This window comes from Rhodnius prolixus, unplaced genomic scaffold (genome assembly GCF_049639745.1).
Source record: "Rhodnius prolixus isolate KJV_2025 unplaced genomic scaffold, Rpr scaffold_15, whole genome shotgun sequence".
NCBI lineage: Eukaryota > Metazoa > Arthropoda > Insecta > Hemiptera > Reduviidae > Rhodnius > Rhodnius prolixus.
In genome coordinates, this window is record NW_027411605.1 from 4,408,847 (window position 1) to 4,423,759 (window position 14,913).

The 14,913-nt window shown below is 28.2% G+C and overlaps 1 protein-coding gene across 1 annotated transcript in view; it reads right to left on the reverse strand.

The window, feature by feature from the left end:
• Positions 1-14,811, reverse strand: part of mRpS31 (mitochondrial ribosomal protein S31) — a 50,519-nt gene extending 35,708 nt beyond the window's left edge. The window contains exons 1-6 of the mRNA XM_074129595.1: positions 14,651-14,811; positions 14,441-14,558; positions 13,745-13,847; positions 13,515-13,665; positions 13,085-13,231; positions 12,169-12,392 (exon numbers count right to left, since the gene is read on the reverse strand). Of these exons, the coding sequence (XP_073985696.1) occupies positions 12,169-12,392; positions 13,085-13,231; positions 13,515-13,665; positions 13,745-13,847; positions 14,441-14,558; positions 14,651-14,682 (775 nt within the window). The 5' untranslated portion in view covers positions 14,683-14,811. The remainder of the gene's footprint in view (positions 1-12,168; positions 12,393-13,084; positions 13,232-13,514; positions 13,666-13,744; positions 13,848-14,440; positions 14,559-14,650) is intronic.
• Between the last annotated feature and the right edge of the window lie 102 nt (positions 14,812-14,913).

Consider the following 14,913-nt stretch of genomic DNA (forward strand, 5'->3'; position numbering starts at 1 on the left):
GTTGCGAAAACATTGCGATTTATATCACTTATAGAGTTTTCTTTTCTCTACAATTTCGTACAAAATTCATTCAATTCTCATCAGTACAAAAAGAGACACAAAGGTTTGAAATTTGAACGTATTTGAAAAAAACACGAAAAATAAACCTTCCATATTTCAATAACTATTGTTGCGAAAACATTGCGATTTATATCAGTTATAGAGTTTACTTTTCTCTACAATTTCGTACAAAATTCATTCAATTCTCATCAGTACAAAAAGAGATACCAAGGTTTGAAGTTTGAACGTATTTGACAACCACGAAAATTAAACCTTCCATATTTCAATAACTATTGTTGCGAAAACATTGCGATTTATATCAGTTATAGAGTTTTCTTTTCTCTACAATTTCGTACTAAATTTATTCAATTCTCATCAGTGCAAAAAGAGATACAAATGTTTGAAATTTGAACGTATTTGAAAAAAACACGAAAATTAAACCTTCCATATTTCAATAACTATTGTTGCGAAAACATTGTGATTTATATCCGTTATAGAGTTTTCTTTTCTCTACAATTTCGTACAAAATTCATTCAATTCTCATCACTACAAAAAGAGATACAAAGGTTTGAAATTTGAACGTATTTGAAAAAAACACGAAAATTAAACCTTCCATATTTCAATAACTATTGTTGCGAAAACATTGCGATTTATGTCAGTTATAGAGTTTACTTTTCTCTACAATTTCGTACAAAATTCATTCAATTCTCATCAGTGCAAAAAGAGATACAAATGTTTGAAATTTGAATGTATTTGAAAAAAACACGAAAATTAAACCTTCTATATTTCAATAACTATTGTTGCGAAAACATTGCGATTTATGTCAGTTATAGAGTTTATTTTTCTCTACAATTTCGTACAAAATTCATTCAATTCTCATCAGTGCAAAAAGAGATACAAATGTTTGAAATTTGAACGTATTTGAAAAAAACACGAAAATTAAACCTTCCATATTTCAATAACTATTGTTGCGAAAACATTGCGATTTATGTCAGTTATAGAGTTTACTTTTCTCTACAATTTCGTACAAAATTCATTCAATTCTCAGCAGTACAAAAAGAGATACAAATGTTTGAAATTTGAATGTATTTGAAAAAAACACGAAAATTAAACCTTCCATATTTCAATAACTATTGTTGCGAAAACATTTCGATTTATATCAGTTATAGAGTTTTCTTTTCTCTACAATTTCGTACAAAATTCATTCAATTCTCATCAGTACAAAAAGAGACACAAAGGTTTGAAATTTGAACGTATTTGAAAAAAACACGAAAATTAAACCTTCCATATTTCAATAACTATTGTTGCGAAAACATTGCGATTTATATCAGTTATAGAGTTTACTTTTCTCTACAATTTCGTACAAAATTCATTCAATTCTCATCAGTACAAAAAGAGATACAAAGGTTTGAAGTTTGAACGTATTTGACAACCACGAAAATTAAACCTTCCATATTTCAATAACTATTGTTGCGAAAACATTGCGATTTATATCAGTTATAGAGTTTTCTTTTCTCTACAATTTCGTACAAAATTCATTCAATTCTCATCAGTACAAAAAGAGACACAAAGGTTTGAAATTTGAACGTATTTGAAAAAAACACGAAAATTAAACCTTCCATATTTCAATAACTATTGTTGCGAAAACATTGCGATTTATATCAGTTATAGAGTTTACTTTTCTCTACAATTTCGTACAAAATTCATTCAATTCTCATCAGTACAAAAAGAGATACAAAGGTTTGAAGTTTGAACGTATTTGACAACCACGAAAATTAAACCTTCCATATTTCAATAACTATTGTTGCGAAAACATTGCGATTTATATCAGTTATAGAGTTTTCTTTTCTCTACAATTTCGTACAAAATTCATTCAATTCTCATCAGTACAAAAATAAATACAAAGGTTTGAAATTTGAACGTATTTGAAAAAAACACGAAAATTAAACCTTCCATATTTCAATAACTATTGTTGCGAAAACATTGCGATTTATGTCAGTTATAGAGTTTTCTTTTCACTACAATTTCGTACAAAATTCATTCAATTCTCATCAGTGCAAAAAGAGATACAAATGTTTGAAATTTGAACGTATTTGAAAAAAACACGAAAATTAAACCTTCCATATTTCAATAACTATTGTTGCGAAAACATTGCGATTTATGTCAGTTATAGAGTTTACTTTTCTTTACAATTTCGTACAAAATTCATTCAATTCTCATCAGTGCAAAACGAGATACAAAGGTTTGAAATTTGAATGTATTTGAAAAAAACACGAAAAATAAACCTTCCATATTTCAATAACTATTGTTGCGAAAACATTGCGATTTATGTCAGTTATAGAGTTTACTTTTCTCTACAATTTCGTACAAAATTCATTCAATTCTCATCAGTGCAAAAAGAGATACAATGGTTTGTAGTTTGAACGTATTTGAAAAGCACGAAAATTTAACCTTCCATATTTCAATAACTATTGTTGCGAAAACATTGTGATTTATATCCGTTATAGAGTTTTCTTTTCTCTACAATTTCGTACAAAATTCATTCAATTCTCATCACTACAAAAAGAGATACAAAGGTTTGAAATTTGAACGTATTTGAAAAAAACACGAAAATTAAACCTTCCATATTTCAATAACTATTGTTGCGGAAACATTGCGATTTATGTCAGTTATAGAGTTTACTTTTCTCTACAATTTCGTACAAAATTCATACAATTCTCAGCAGTACAAAAAGAGATACAAATGTTTGAAATTTGAATGTATTTGAAAAAAACACGAAAATTAAACCTTCCATATTTCAATAACTATTGTTGCGAAAACATTGCGATTTATATCACTTATAGAGTTTTCTTTTCTCTACAATTTCGTACAAAATTCATTCAATTCTCATCAGTACAAAAAGAGACACAAAGGTTTGAAATTTGAACGTATTTGAAAAAAACACGAAAATTAAACCTTCCATATTTCAATAACTATTGTTGCGAAAACATTGCGATTTATATCAGTTATAGAGTTTACTTTTCTCTACAATTTCGTACAAAATTCATTCAATTCTCATCAGTGCAAAAAGAGATACAAATGTTTGAAATTTGAACGTATTTGAAAAAAACACGAAAATTAAACCTTCCATATTTCAATAACTATTGTTGCGAAAACATTGCGATTTATGTCAGTTATAGAGTTTACTTTTCTCTACAATTTCGTACAAAATTCATTCAATTCTCAGCAGTACAAAAAGAGATACAAATGTTTGAAATTTGAATGTATTTGAAAAAAACACGAAAATTAAACCTTCCATATTTCAATAACTATTGTTGCGAAAACATTGCGATTTATATCAGTTATAGAGTTTTCTTTTCTCTACAATTTCGTACAAAATTCATTCAATTCTCATCAGTACAAAAAGAGACACAAAGGTTTGAAATTTGAACGTATTTGAAAAAAACACGAAAATTAAACCTTCCATATTTCAATAACTATTGTTGCGAAAACATAGCGATTTATATCAGTTATAGAGTTTACTTTTCTCTACAATTTCGTACAAAATTCATTCAATTCTCATCAGTACAAAAAGAGATACAAAGGTTTGAAGTTTGAACGTATTTGACAACCACGAAAATTAAACCTTCCATATTTCAATGACTATTGTTGCGAAAACATTGCGATTTATATTAGTTATAGAGTTTTCTTTTCTCTACAATTTCGTACAAAATTCATTCAATTCTCATCAGTACAAAAATAAATACAAAGGTTTGAAATTTGAACGTATTTGAAAAAAACACGAAAATTAAACCTTCCATATTTCAATAACTATTGTTGCGAAAACATTGCGATTTATGTCAGTTATAGAGTTTACTTTTCTCTACAATTTCGTACAAAATTCATTCAATTCTCATCAGTGCAAAAAGAGATACAATGGTTTGTAGTTTGAACGTATTTGAAAAGCACGAAAATTTAACCTTCCATATTTCAATAACTATTGTTGCGAAAACATTGTGATTTATATCCGTTATAGAGTTTTCTTTTCTCTACAATTTCGTACAAAATTCATTCAATTCTCATCACTTCAAAAAGAGATACAAAGGTTTGAAATTTGAACGTATTTGAAAAAAACACGAAAATTAAACCTTCCATATTTCAATAACTATTGTTGCGAAAACATTGCGATTTATGTCAGTTATAGAGTTTACTTTTCTCTACAATTTCGTACAAAATTCATTCAATTCTCATCAGTGCAAAAAGAGATACAAATGTTTGAAATTTGAACGTATTTGAAAAAAACACGAAAATTAAACCTTCCATATTTCAATAACTATTGTTGCGAAAACATTGCGATTTATGTCAGTTATAGAGTTTACTTTTCTCTACAATTTCGTACAAAATTCATTCAATTCTCAGCAGTACAAAAAGAGATACAAATGTTTGAAATTTGAATGTATTTGAAAAAAACACGAAAATTAAACCTTCCATATTTCAATAACTATTGTTGCGAAAACATTGCGATTTATATCACTTATAGAGTTTTCTTTTCTCTACAATTTCGTACAAAATTCATTCAATTCTCATCAGTACAAAAAGAGACACAAAGGTTTGAAATTTGAACGTATTTGAAAAAAACACGAAAAATAAACCTTCCATATTTCAATAACTATTGTTGCGAAAACATTGCGATTTATATCAGTTATAGAGTTTACTTTTCTCTACAATTTCGTACAAAATTCATTCAATTCTCATCAGTACAAAAAGAGATACCAAGGTTTGAAGTTTGAACGTATTTGACAACCACGAAAATTAAACCTTCCATATTTCAATAACTATTGTTGCGAAAACATTGCGATTTATATCAGTTATAGAGTTTTCTTTTCTCTACAATTTCGTACAAAATTCATTCAATTCTCATCAGTACAAAAATAAATACAAAGGTTTGAAATTTGAACGTATTTGAAAAAAACACGAAAATTAAACCTTCCATATTTCAATAACTATTGTTGCGAAAACATTGCGATTTATGTCAGTTATAGAGTTTTCTTTTCACTACAATTTCGTACAAAATTCATTCAATTCTCATCAGTGCAAAAAGAGATACAAATGTTTGAAATTTGAACGTATTTGAAAAAAACACGAAAATTAAACCTTCCATATTTCAATAACTATTGTTGCGAAAACATTGCGATTTATGTCAGTTATAGAGTTTACTTTTCTCTACAATTTCGTACAAAATTCATTCAATTCTCATCAGTGCAAAACGAGATACAAAGGTTTGAAATTTGAATGTATTTGAAAAAAACACGAAAAATAAACCTTCCATATTTCAATAACTATTGTTGCGAAAACATTGCGATTTATGTCAGTTATAGAGTTTACTTTTCTCTACAATTTCGTACAAAATTCATTCAATTCTCATCAGTGCAAAAAGAGATACAATGGTTTGTAGTTGGAACGTATTTGAAAAGCACGAAAATTTAACCTTCCATATTTCAATAACTATTGTTGCGAAAACATTGTGATTTATATCCGTTATAGAGTTTTCTTTTCTCTACAATTTCGTACAAAATTCATTCAATTCTCATCACTACAAAAAGAGATACAAAGGTTTGAAATTTGAACGTATTTGAAAAAAACACGAAAATTAAACCTTCCATATTTCAATAACTATTGTTGCGGAAACATTGCGATTTATGTCAGTTATAGAGTTTACTTTTCTCTACAATTTCGTACAAAATTCATACAATTCTCAGCAGTACAAAAAGAGATACAAATGTTTGAAATTTGAATGTATTTGAAAAAAACACGAAAATTAAACCTTCCATATTTCAATAACTATTGTTGCGAAAACATTGCGATTTATATCACTTATAGAGTTTTCTTTTCTCTACAATTTCGTACAAAATTCATTCAATTCTCATCAGTACAAAAAGAGACACAAAGGTTTGAAATTTGAACGTATTTGAAAAAAACACGAAAATTAAACCTTCCATATTTCAATAACTATTGTTGCGAAAACATTGCGATTTATATCAGTTATAGAGTTTACTTTTCTCTACAATTTCGTACAAAATTCATTCAATTCTCATCAGTGCAAAAAGAGATACAAATGTTTGAAATTTGAACGTATTTGAAAAAAACACGAAAATTAAACCTTCCATATTTCAATAACTATTGTTGCGAAAACATTGCGATTTATGTCAGTTATAGAGTTTACTTTTCTCTACAATTTCGTACAAAATTCATTCAATTCTCAGCAGTACAAAAAGAGATACAAATGTTTGAAATTTGAATGTATTTGAAAAAAACACGAAAATTAAACCTTCCATATTTCAATAACTATTGTTGCGAAAACATTGCGATTTATATCAGTTATAGAGTTTTCTTTTCTCTACAATTTCGTACAAAATTCATTCAATTCTCATCAGTACAAAAAGAGACACAAAGGTTTGAAATTTGAACGTATTTGAAAAAAACACGAAAATTAAACCTTCCATATTTCAATAACTATTGTTGCGAAAACATTGCGATTTATATCAGTTATAGAGTTTACTTTTCTCTACAATTTCGTACAAAATTCATTCAATTCTCATCAGTACAAAAAGAGATACAAAGGTTTGAAGTTTGAACGTATTTGACAACCACGAAAATTAAACCTTCCATATTTCAATAACTATTGTTGCGAAAACATTGCGATTTATATTAGTTATAGAGTTTTCTTTTCTCTACAATTTCGTACAAAATTCATTCAATTCTCATCAGTACAAAAATAAATACAAAGGTTTGAAATTTGAACGTATTTGAAAAAAACACGAAAATTAAACCTTCCATATTTCAATAACTATTGTTGCGAAAACATTGCGATTTATGTCAGTTATAGAGTTTACTTTTCTCTACAATTTCGTACAAAATTCATTCAATTCTCATCAGTGCAAAAAGAGATACAATGGTTTGTAGTTTGAACGTATTTGAAAAGCACGAAAATTTAACCTTCCATATTTCAATAACTATTGTTGCGAAAACATTGTGATTTATATCCGTTATAGAGTTTTCTTTTCTCTACAATTTCGTACAAAATTCATTCAATTCTCATCACTTCAAAAAGAGATACAAAGGTTTGAAATTTGAACGTATTTGAAAAAAACACGAAAATTAAACCTTCCATATTTCAATAACTATTGTTGCGAAAACATTGCGATTTATGTCAGTTATAGAGTTTACTTTTCTCTACAATTTCGTACAAAATTCATTCAATTCTCATCAGTGCAAAAAGAGATACAAATGTTTGAAATTTGAACGTATTTGAAAAAAACACGAAAATTAAACCTTCCATATTTCAATAACTATTGTTGCGAAAACATTGCGATTTATGTCAGTTATAGAGTTTACTTTTCTCTACAATTTCGTACAAAATTCATTCAATTCTCAGCAGTACAAAAAGAGATACAAATGTTTGAAATTTGAATGTATTTGAAAAAAACACGAAAATTAAACCTTCCATATTTCAATAACTATTGTTGCGAAAACATTGCGATTTATATCACTTATAGAGTTTTCTTTTCTCTACAATTTCGTACAAAATTCATTCAATTCTCATCAGTACAAAAAGAGACACAAAGGTTTGAAATTTGAACGTATTTGAAAAAAACACGAAAAATAAACCTTCCATATTTCAATAACTATTGTTGCGAAAACATTGCGATTTATATCAGTTATAGAGTTTACTTTTCTCTACAATTTCGTACAAAATTCATTCAATTCTCATCAGTACAAAAAGAGATACCAAGGTTTGAAGTTTGAACGTATTTGACAACCACGAAAATTAAACCTTCCATATTTCAATAACTATTGTTGCGAAAACATTGCGATTTATATCAGTTATAGAGTTTTCTTTTCTCTACAATTTCGTACTAAATTTATTCAATTCTCATCAGTGCAAAAAGAGATACAAATGTTTGAAATTTGAACGTATTTGAAAAAAACACGAAAATTAAACCTTCCATATTTCAATAACTATTGTTGCGAAAACATTGTGATTTATATCCGTTATAGAGTTTTCTTTTCTCTACAATTTCGTACAAAATTCATTCAATTCTCATCACTACAAAAAGAGATCCAAAGGTTTGAAATTTGAACGTATTTGAAAAAAACACGAAAATTAAACCTTCCATATTTCAATAACTATTGTTGCGAAAACATTGCGATTTATGTCAGTTATAGAGTTTACTTTTCTCTACAATTTCGTACAAAATTCATTCAATTCTCATCAGTGCAAAAAGAGATACAAATGTTTGAAATTTGAATGTATTTGAAAAAAACACGAAAATTAAACCTTCTATATTTCAATAACTATTGTTGCGAAAACATTGCGATTTATGTCAGTTATAGAGTTTATTTTTCTCTACAATTTCGTACAAAATTCATTCAATTCTCATCAGTGCAAAAAGAGATACAAATGTTTGAAATTTGAACGTATTTGAAAAAAACACGAAAATTAAACCTTCCATATTTCAATAACTATTGTTGCGAAAACATTGCGATTTATGTCAGTTATAGAGTTTACTTTTCTCTACAATTTCGTACAAAATTCATTCAATTCTCAGCAGTACAAAAAGAGATACAAATGTTTGAAATTTGAATGTATTTGAAAAAAACACGAAAATTAAACCTTCCATATTTCAATAACTATTGTTGCGAAAACATTTCGATTTATATCAGTTATAGAGTTTTCTTTTCTCTACAATTTCGTACAAAATTCATTCAATTCTCATCAGTACAAAAAGAGACACAAAGGTTTGAAATTTGAACGTATTTGAAAAAAACACGAAAATTAAACCTTCCATATTTCAATAACTATTGTTGCGAAAACATTGCGATTTATATCAGTTATAGAGTTTACTTTTCTCTACAATTTCGTACAAAATTCATTCAATTCTCATCAGTACAAAAAGAGATACAAAGGTTTGAAGTTTGAACGTATTTGACAACCACGAAAATTAAACCTTCCATATTTCAATAACTATTGTTGCGAAAACATTGCGATTTATATCAGTTATAGAGTTTTCTTTTCTCTACAATTTCGTACAAAATTCATTCAATTCTCATCAGTACAAAAAGAGACACAAAGGTTTGAAATTTGAACGTATTTGAAAAAAACACGAAAATTAAACCTTCCATATTTCAATAACTATTGTTGCGAAAACATTGCGATTTATATCAGTTATAGAGTTTACTTTTCTCTACAATTTCGTACAAAATTCATTCAATTCTCATCAGTACAAAAAGAGATACAAAGGTTTGAAGTTTGAACGTATTTGACAACCACGAAAATTAAACCTTCCATATTTCAATAACTATTGTTGCGAAAACATTGCGATTTATATCAGTTATAGAGTTTTCTTTTCTCTACAATTTCGTACAAAATTCATTCAATTCTCATCAGTACAAAAATAAATACAAAGGTTTGAAATTTGAACGTATTTGAAAAAAACACGAAAATTAAACCTTCCATATTTCAATAACTATTGTTGCGAAAACATTGCGATTTATGTCAGTTATAGAGTTTTCTTTTCACTACAATTTCGTACAAAATTCATTCAATTCTCATCAGTGCAAAAAGAGATACAAATGTTTGAAATTTGAACGTATTTGAAAAAAACACGAAAATTAAACCTTCCATATTTCAATAACTATTGTTGCGAAAACATTGCGATTTATGTCAGTTATAGAGTTTACTTTTCTCTACAATTTCGTACAAAATTCATTCAATTCTCAGCAGTACAAAAAGAGATACAAATGTTTGAAATTTGAATGTATTTGAAAAAAACACGAAAATTAAACCTTCCATATTTCAATAACTATTGTTGCGAAAACATTGCGATTTATGTCAGTTATAGAGTTTACTTTTCTCTACAATTTCGTACAAAATTCATTCAATTCTCATCAGTGCAAAAAGAGATACAATGGTTTGTAGTTTGAACGTATTTGAAAAGCACGAAAATTTAACCTTCCATATTTCAATAACTATTGTTGCGAAAACATTGTGATTTATATCCGTTATAGAGTTTTCTTTTCTCTACAATTTCGTACAAAATTCATTCAATTCTCATCACTACAAAAAGAGATACAAAGGTTTGAAATTTGAACGTATTTGAAAAAAACACGAAAATTAAACCTTCCATATTTCAATAACTATTGTTGCGGAAACATTGCGATTTATGTCAGTTATAGAGTTTACTTTTCTCTACAATTTCGTACAAAATTCATACAATTCTCAGCAGTACAAAAAGAGATACAAATGTTTGAAATTTGAATGTATTTGAAAAAAACACGAAAATTAAACCTTCCATATTTCAATAACTATTGTTGCGAAAACATTGCGATTTATATCACTTATAGAGTTTTCTTTTCTCTACAATTTCGTACAAAATTCATTCAATTCTCATCAGTACAAAAAGAGACACAAAGGTTTGAAATTTGAACGTATTTGAAAAAAAACACGAAAATTAAACCTTCCATATTTCAATAACTATTGTTGCGAAAACATTGCGATTTATATCAGTTATAGAGTTTACTTTTCTCTACAATTTCGTACAAAATTCATTCAATTCTCATCAGTGCAAAAAGAGATACAAATGTTTGAAATTTGAACGTATTTGAAAAAAACACGAAAATTAAACCTTCCATATTTCAATAACTATTGTTGCGAAAACATTGCGATTTATGTCAGTTATAGAGTTTACTTTTCTCTACAATTTCGTACAAAATTCATTCAATTCTCATCAGTACAAAAAGAGACACAAAGGTTTGAAATTTGAACGTATTTGAAAAAAACACGAAAATTAAACCTTCCATATTTCAATAACTATTGTTGCGAAAACGTTGCGATTTATATCAGTTATAGAGTTTACTTTTCTCTACAATTTCGTACAAAATTCATTCAATTCTCATCAGTACAAAAAGAGATACAAAGGTTTGAAGTTTGAACGTATTTGACAACCACGAAAATTATACCTTCCATATTTCAATAACTATTGTTGCGAAAACATTGCGATTTATATCAGTTATAGAGTTTTCTTTTCTCTACAATTTCGTACAAAATTCATTCAATTCTCATCAGTGCAAAAAGAGATACAAATGTTTGAAATTTGAATGTATTTGAAAAAAACACGAAAATTAAACCTTCCATATTTCAATAACTATTGTTGCGAAAACATTGCGATTTATGTCAGTTATAGAGTTTACTTTTCTCTACAATTTCGTACAAAATTCATTCAATTCTCATCAGTGCAAAAAGAGATACAAATGTTTGAAATTTGAACGTATTTGAAAAAAACACGAAAATTAAACCTTCCATATTTCAATAACTTAAAAATTTAACCTTCTATATCTTGGGATACCTTTTTAATTTGTACTAGGCAAATTTCTTGGTTTTACAATTTGTAATTTGTATCCGTTACCACATTTCAAGAAGTTAATTGTTTAAAGTTGAAGACGAAACACATTGGCAGGTACTTTTTGAAGGAGAATAGGTGCGCAGAAGCACGAGGGGCGGTAATCCATGTTCAGGTTTATACATGTACTATTTGGGAACTTGGTTTTTTAATTAGATTAATTTATATATCTGATAATAGATGAGAGTCCGAAACTATTTGTAGATACCAAAAACATGCATCCTACAATGGATGAAATCAGCGATAATTAGAGATTCCAACCATTTTGTGGGTGCAATGGAACAATATGTTGAATTATATTTAATTCAATTAATTAATTATTATCATTTAAATCTTTTTTTTATAACTATGATTGCAACATATCAATTCGATACTTTCTTGTTTCAATTTTTCAACTACAAATATGAAGCTTAGAGCGAATCGTTTGAAATTTTACAGAAAATTTTGCGTAATATTAGTTACAACCTCTAAGATTGAGAACTGAAACTTGTAAAAGTTCTGTACATACTCTTAAGTGAATAGTTATTAAACAATAGATTTAACCTTAAAATAATTCTCTCTTCACACGTTCAATCTATCGGGAATCGTCTAAAACGTACAACACATCAACAATCGACAATTGAACTTTCGATAAAATAATACCTTTAAATTAAACTATATCGAATTTAAAAAAAAAGATTAGTAAAAATACCTTGTTCATTATCTATAGGAAATTTCCACAACATGCCTCTGTCCGTCCAAATGATCATTTGTTCGTAGATGTTGGCCGGAGGATGAGTAACACTAAGCCTAATTTCTCTAGCACGACAGTGTTCCCAAATGTTAAGCTTAACTTCATCTTCTACACTTTCAGCTTTTAGCTTAAAGATATTTAAAGGATTATCTCCGAAGAGATCCAATTTGAAATCTTGACCGCTGAAATTTATAAAAACAAAGATTAGAATTTGTTTCTTTTAACAAAAGTTTTCATTTTTACATGAACAGTCTACATAAACTGGGAGAAAATTATTTTTAATAGCGGAAATTAATAAGGTTTATATATATATATATATATAAAATAATGTGTCAACCCTAACAAGACTTCCCTTATGCAAGCGATAGAACCGTACATTACACTAAAAGAGCACATTTTAGAGAAGCCTGGTCCATACCCCATTTCCTGTACTGCCTTAAAAATCATTTTCATGGAAAAATGTTTTTGAAATTCTTCCGGAAATTGTTGAGGATGAAAATAAAAGAAAAATAGTGTATCTGGGAAGCAAGATGAAAAATATCGAGTCTTATCTACACCATCTAGATAGGAACAACATTCTAACCGTCAAATATTTAAGATAATTGCCTTGGGTCATGGACACTGTAGAGAGATCTGCCGTCTTGCTCATTACCACAAGAAATGAATGAAAGTTGGCTAACAAAGAGGTACCTTAAGAATTTGATTTTCGATGCAAGTAGCTACGCTATTTCTAATAAGTGTACCTTTTTGATTGAAGTAATAATTACTTCAACCAGATTGTTTCAAATTGTATTATTTGAAAGCTCTACAAGCGCTTTTTGTAAACTTTAAAACTATTCATCAAATGTGCCAAAAAATTTAGTCACTTCCTTACAAATCTGCTGGTACTTTTCTTCTAATTGCTGAGCCTTTATCTTCCAACAGAGATCTCACATGATCTGCACGACTGTATTGGGCATCCCTAATCTTCTTCTTTTCGCCAGAAGATGTTTTCTCTATTTTCATGTCACTAATTAATTCACTAAAATTAACATACAAACAAAACATTTTATTATATTAAATGAGTATTTCCATTCAAAAATTCAAATACTTGTGAATACAAAAGTATATATATCCAGTCAATTCATTTGATCTATTACCGGGAACTCCGAAGATCTTAGTTTCGATAATCATGCCTAATATATCAGAAATGTGTAAAATTTCATTTTGCCGACTGAATATGGACATGCAGATGATATTAGATTAGGATAACTGCTTAAAAATAGTTAATAAACCGATATTTGTAAAAACAAAACAGAAATAACCTTAATGTTTGATTCTTTGAAGCAGCGAGTACACTTTTTTGTAGATTTTCATCTTTGTACAGCAGTTTTTGAAGTAGCTCTGCTTCAGTTAGCGCTGGTTCACCTTTAATATTTTCAGCAACATTTTTAGCTGCTTCTACAATTTTTTCACCTAAAAATATTAAAAGATAAAGTTAGAAAATTTAGGGAGAGAAAAAAAAAATGATAAGTTAATCAATGATACAACTAACCTAAATTTTTTGGTTTAACTTCTTTTTTAATTTTTCTCTTTTTAAATTTGGTAGTAGCAATCTCAATCTTTCCTGGAGCTGCCTCTTTAGAAATTGAGTCATCCTAGGACATAATAAAAATAATGAATAAATTGGAGTAGATTTTCAATTCACAACTATTTGAAGTGTGTACTCATTTGGGAGGAACAACAAAGCGAATAAAATTACACTGTCTATCGCCGGACAGTTAGCTGTAAGTACTTCCTAGAAAGAGAAAAACTTGGGCAAGCAGCTGGATTTGTACCCGTGATCTCCGCGGTAGAATTCAGTATTCACTAACCCTCAGCTAATCTCTTCCCTAATATCTTATGTAGTAAAACAAGTAAAAAAGACACATTTAGCAATTTGGATGGTGTCCCTCAGACTGGTAACAGAACCAACATTCACATTATGCACACAGAAACCTGCAGAATCTGCAAATATTTGAGTTCACCAAAAAACACACATGGAAACTCTAAATTATCTTCATATTTATTAACTCAAAATTACTCATTGCATACTTTTATAGCCGGAACATTTTATTAAAATCCGGGCAAATAATTTCACGATAGATCTTTCAAGTCACGGTAAATTTTACTTTACAGCTTCTCCCTTTTACAAATCCGTATCTAATCTTAAGTATATATTAATATTTATACGAATAAGCAATTATATTACCTTGATTATTGATTGTAAAAGTGAATTTAGTTTTTTTGCCGCTTGACTTTTAGAATCTTCGTCTTTTTGGCAACCACTTAAAAATATAGTTCTTATTTTCTTTTCACATGTAGTTCTCCTGTGTAATTAGTTAAAGATATCCAAATTAGAAAACAGAAATATCACAATACACTGAAATTCTGGGTGATATTAATTAATCAAGTTATATACCTTAATAAATTTCTATAATTAACTAAAAACATTCTACGTTGTTTTTACTTATGTTCAGCGAAATCTCTAATTAAAGATGTTATCCAAGTGTAAGGTTATACATAATGTCCAAGGTGGCTGCTAGGTTGTGCTGAGATTTCCTATTGGTTTCGTGATGTAGGTTAGTGTTGGATGTGATATGTGTTCTTGAAGTAAAGTGTTTACAATTGATAAGTGTGATGTAAACTTATTTATTAATTTAACTTCTGTTAGCAATTTTATTA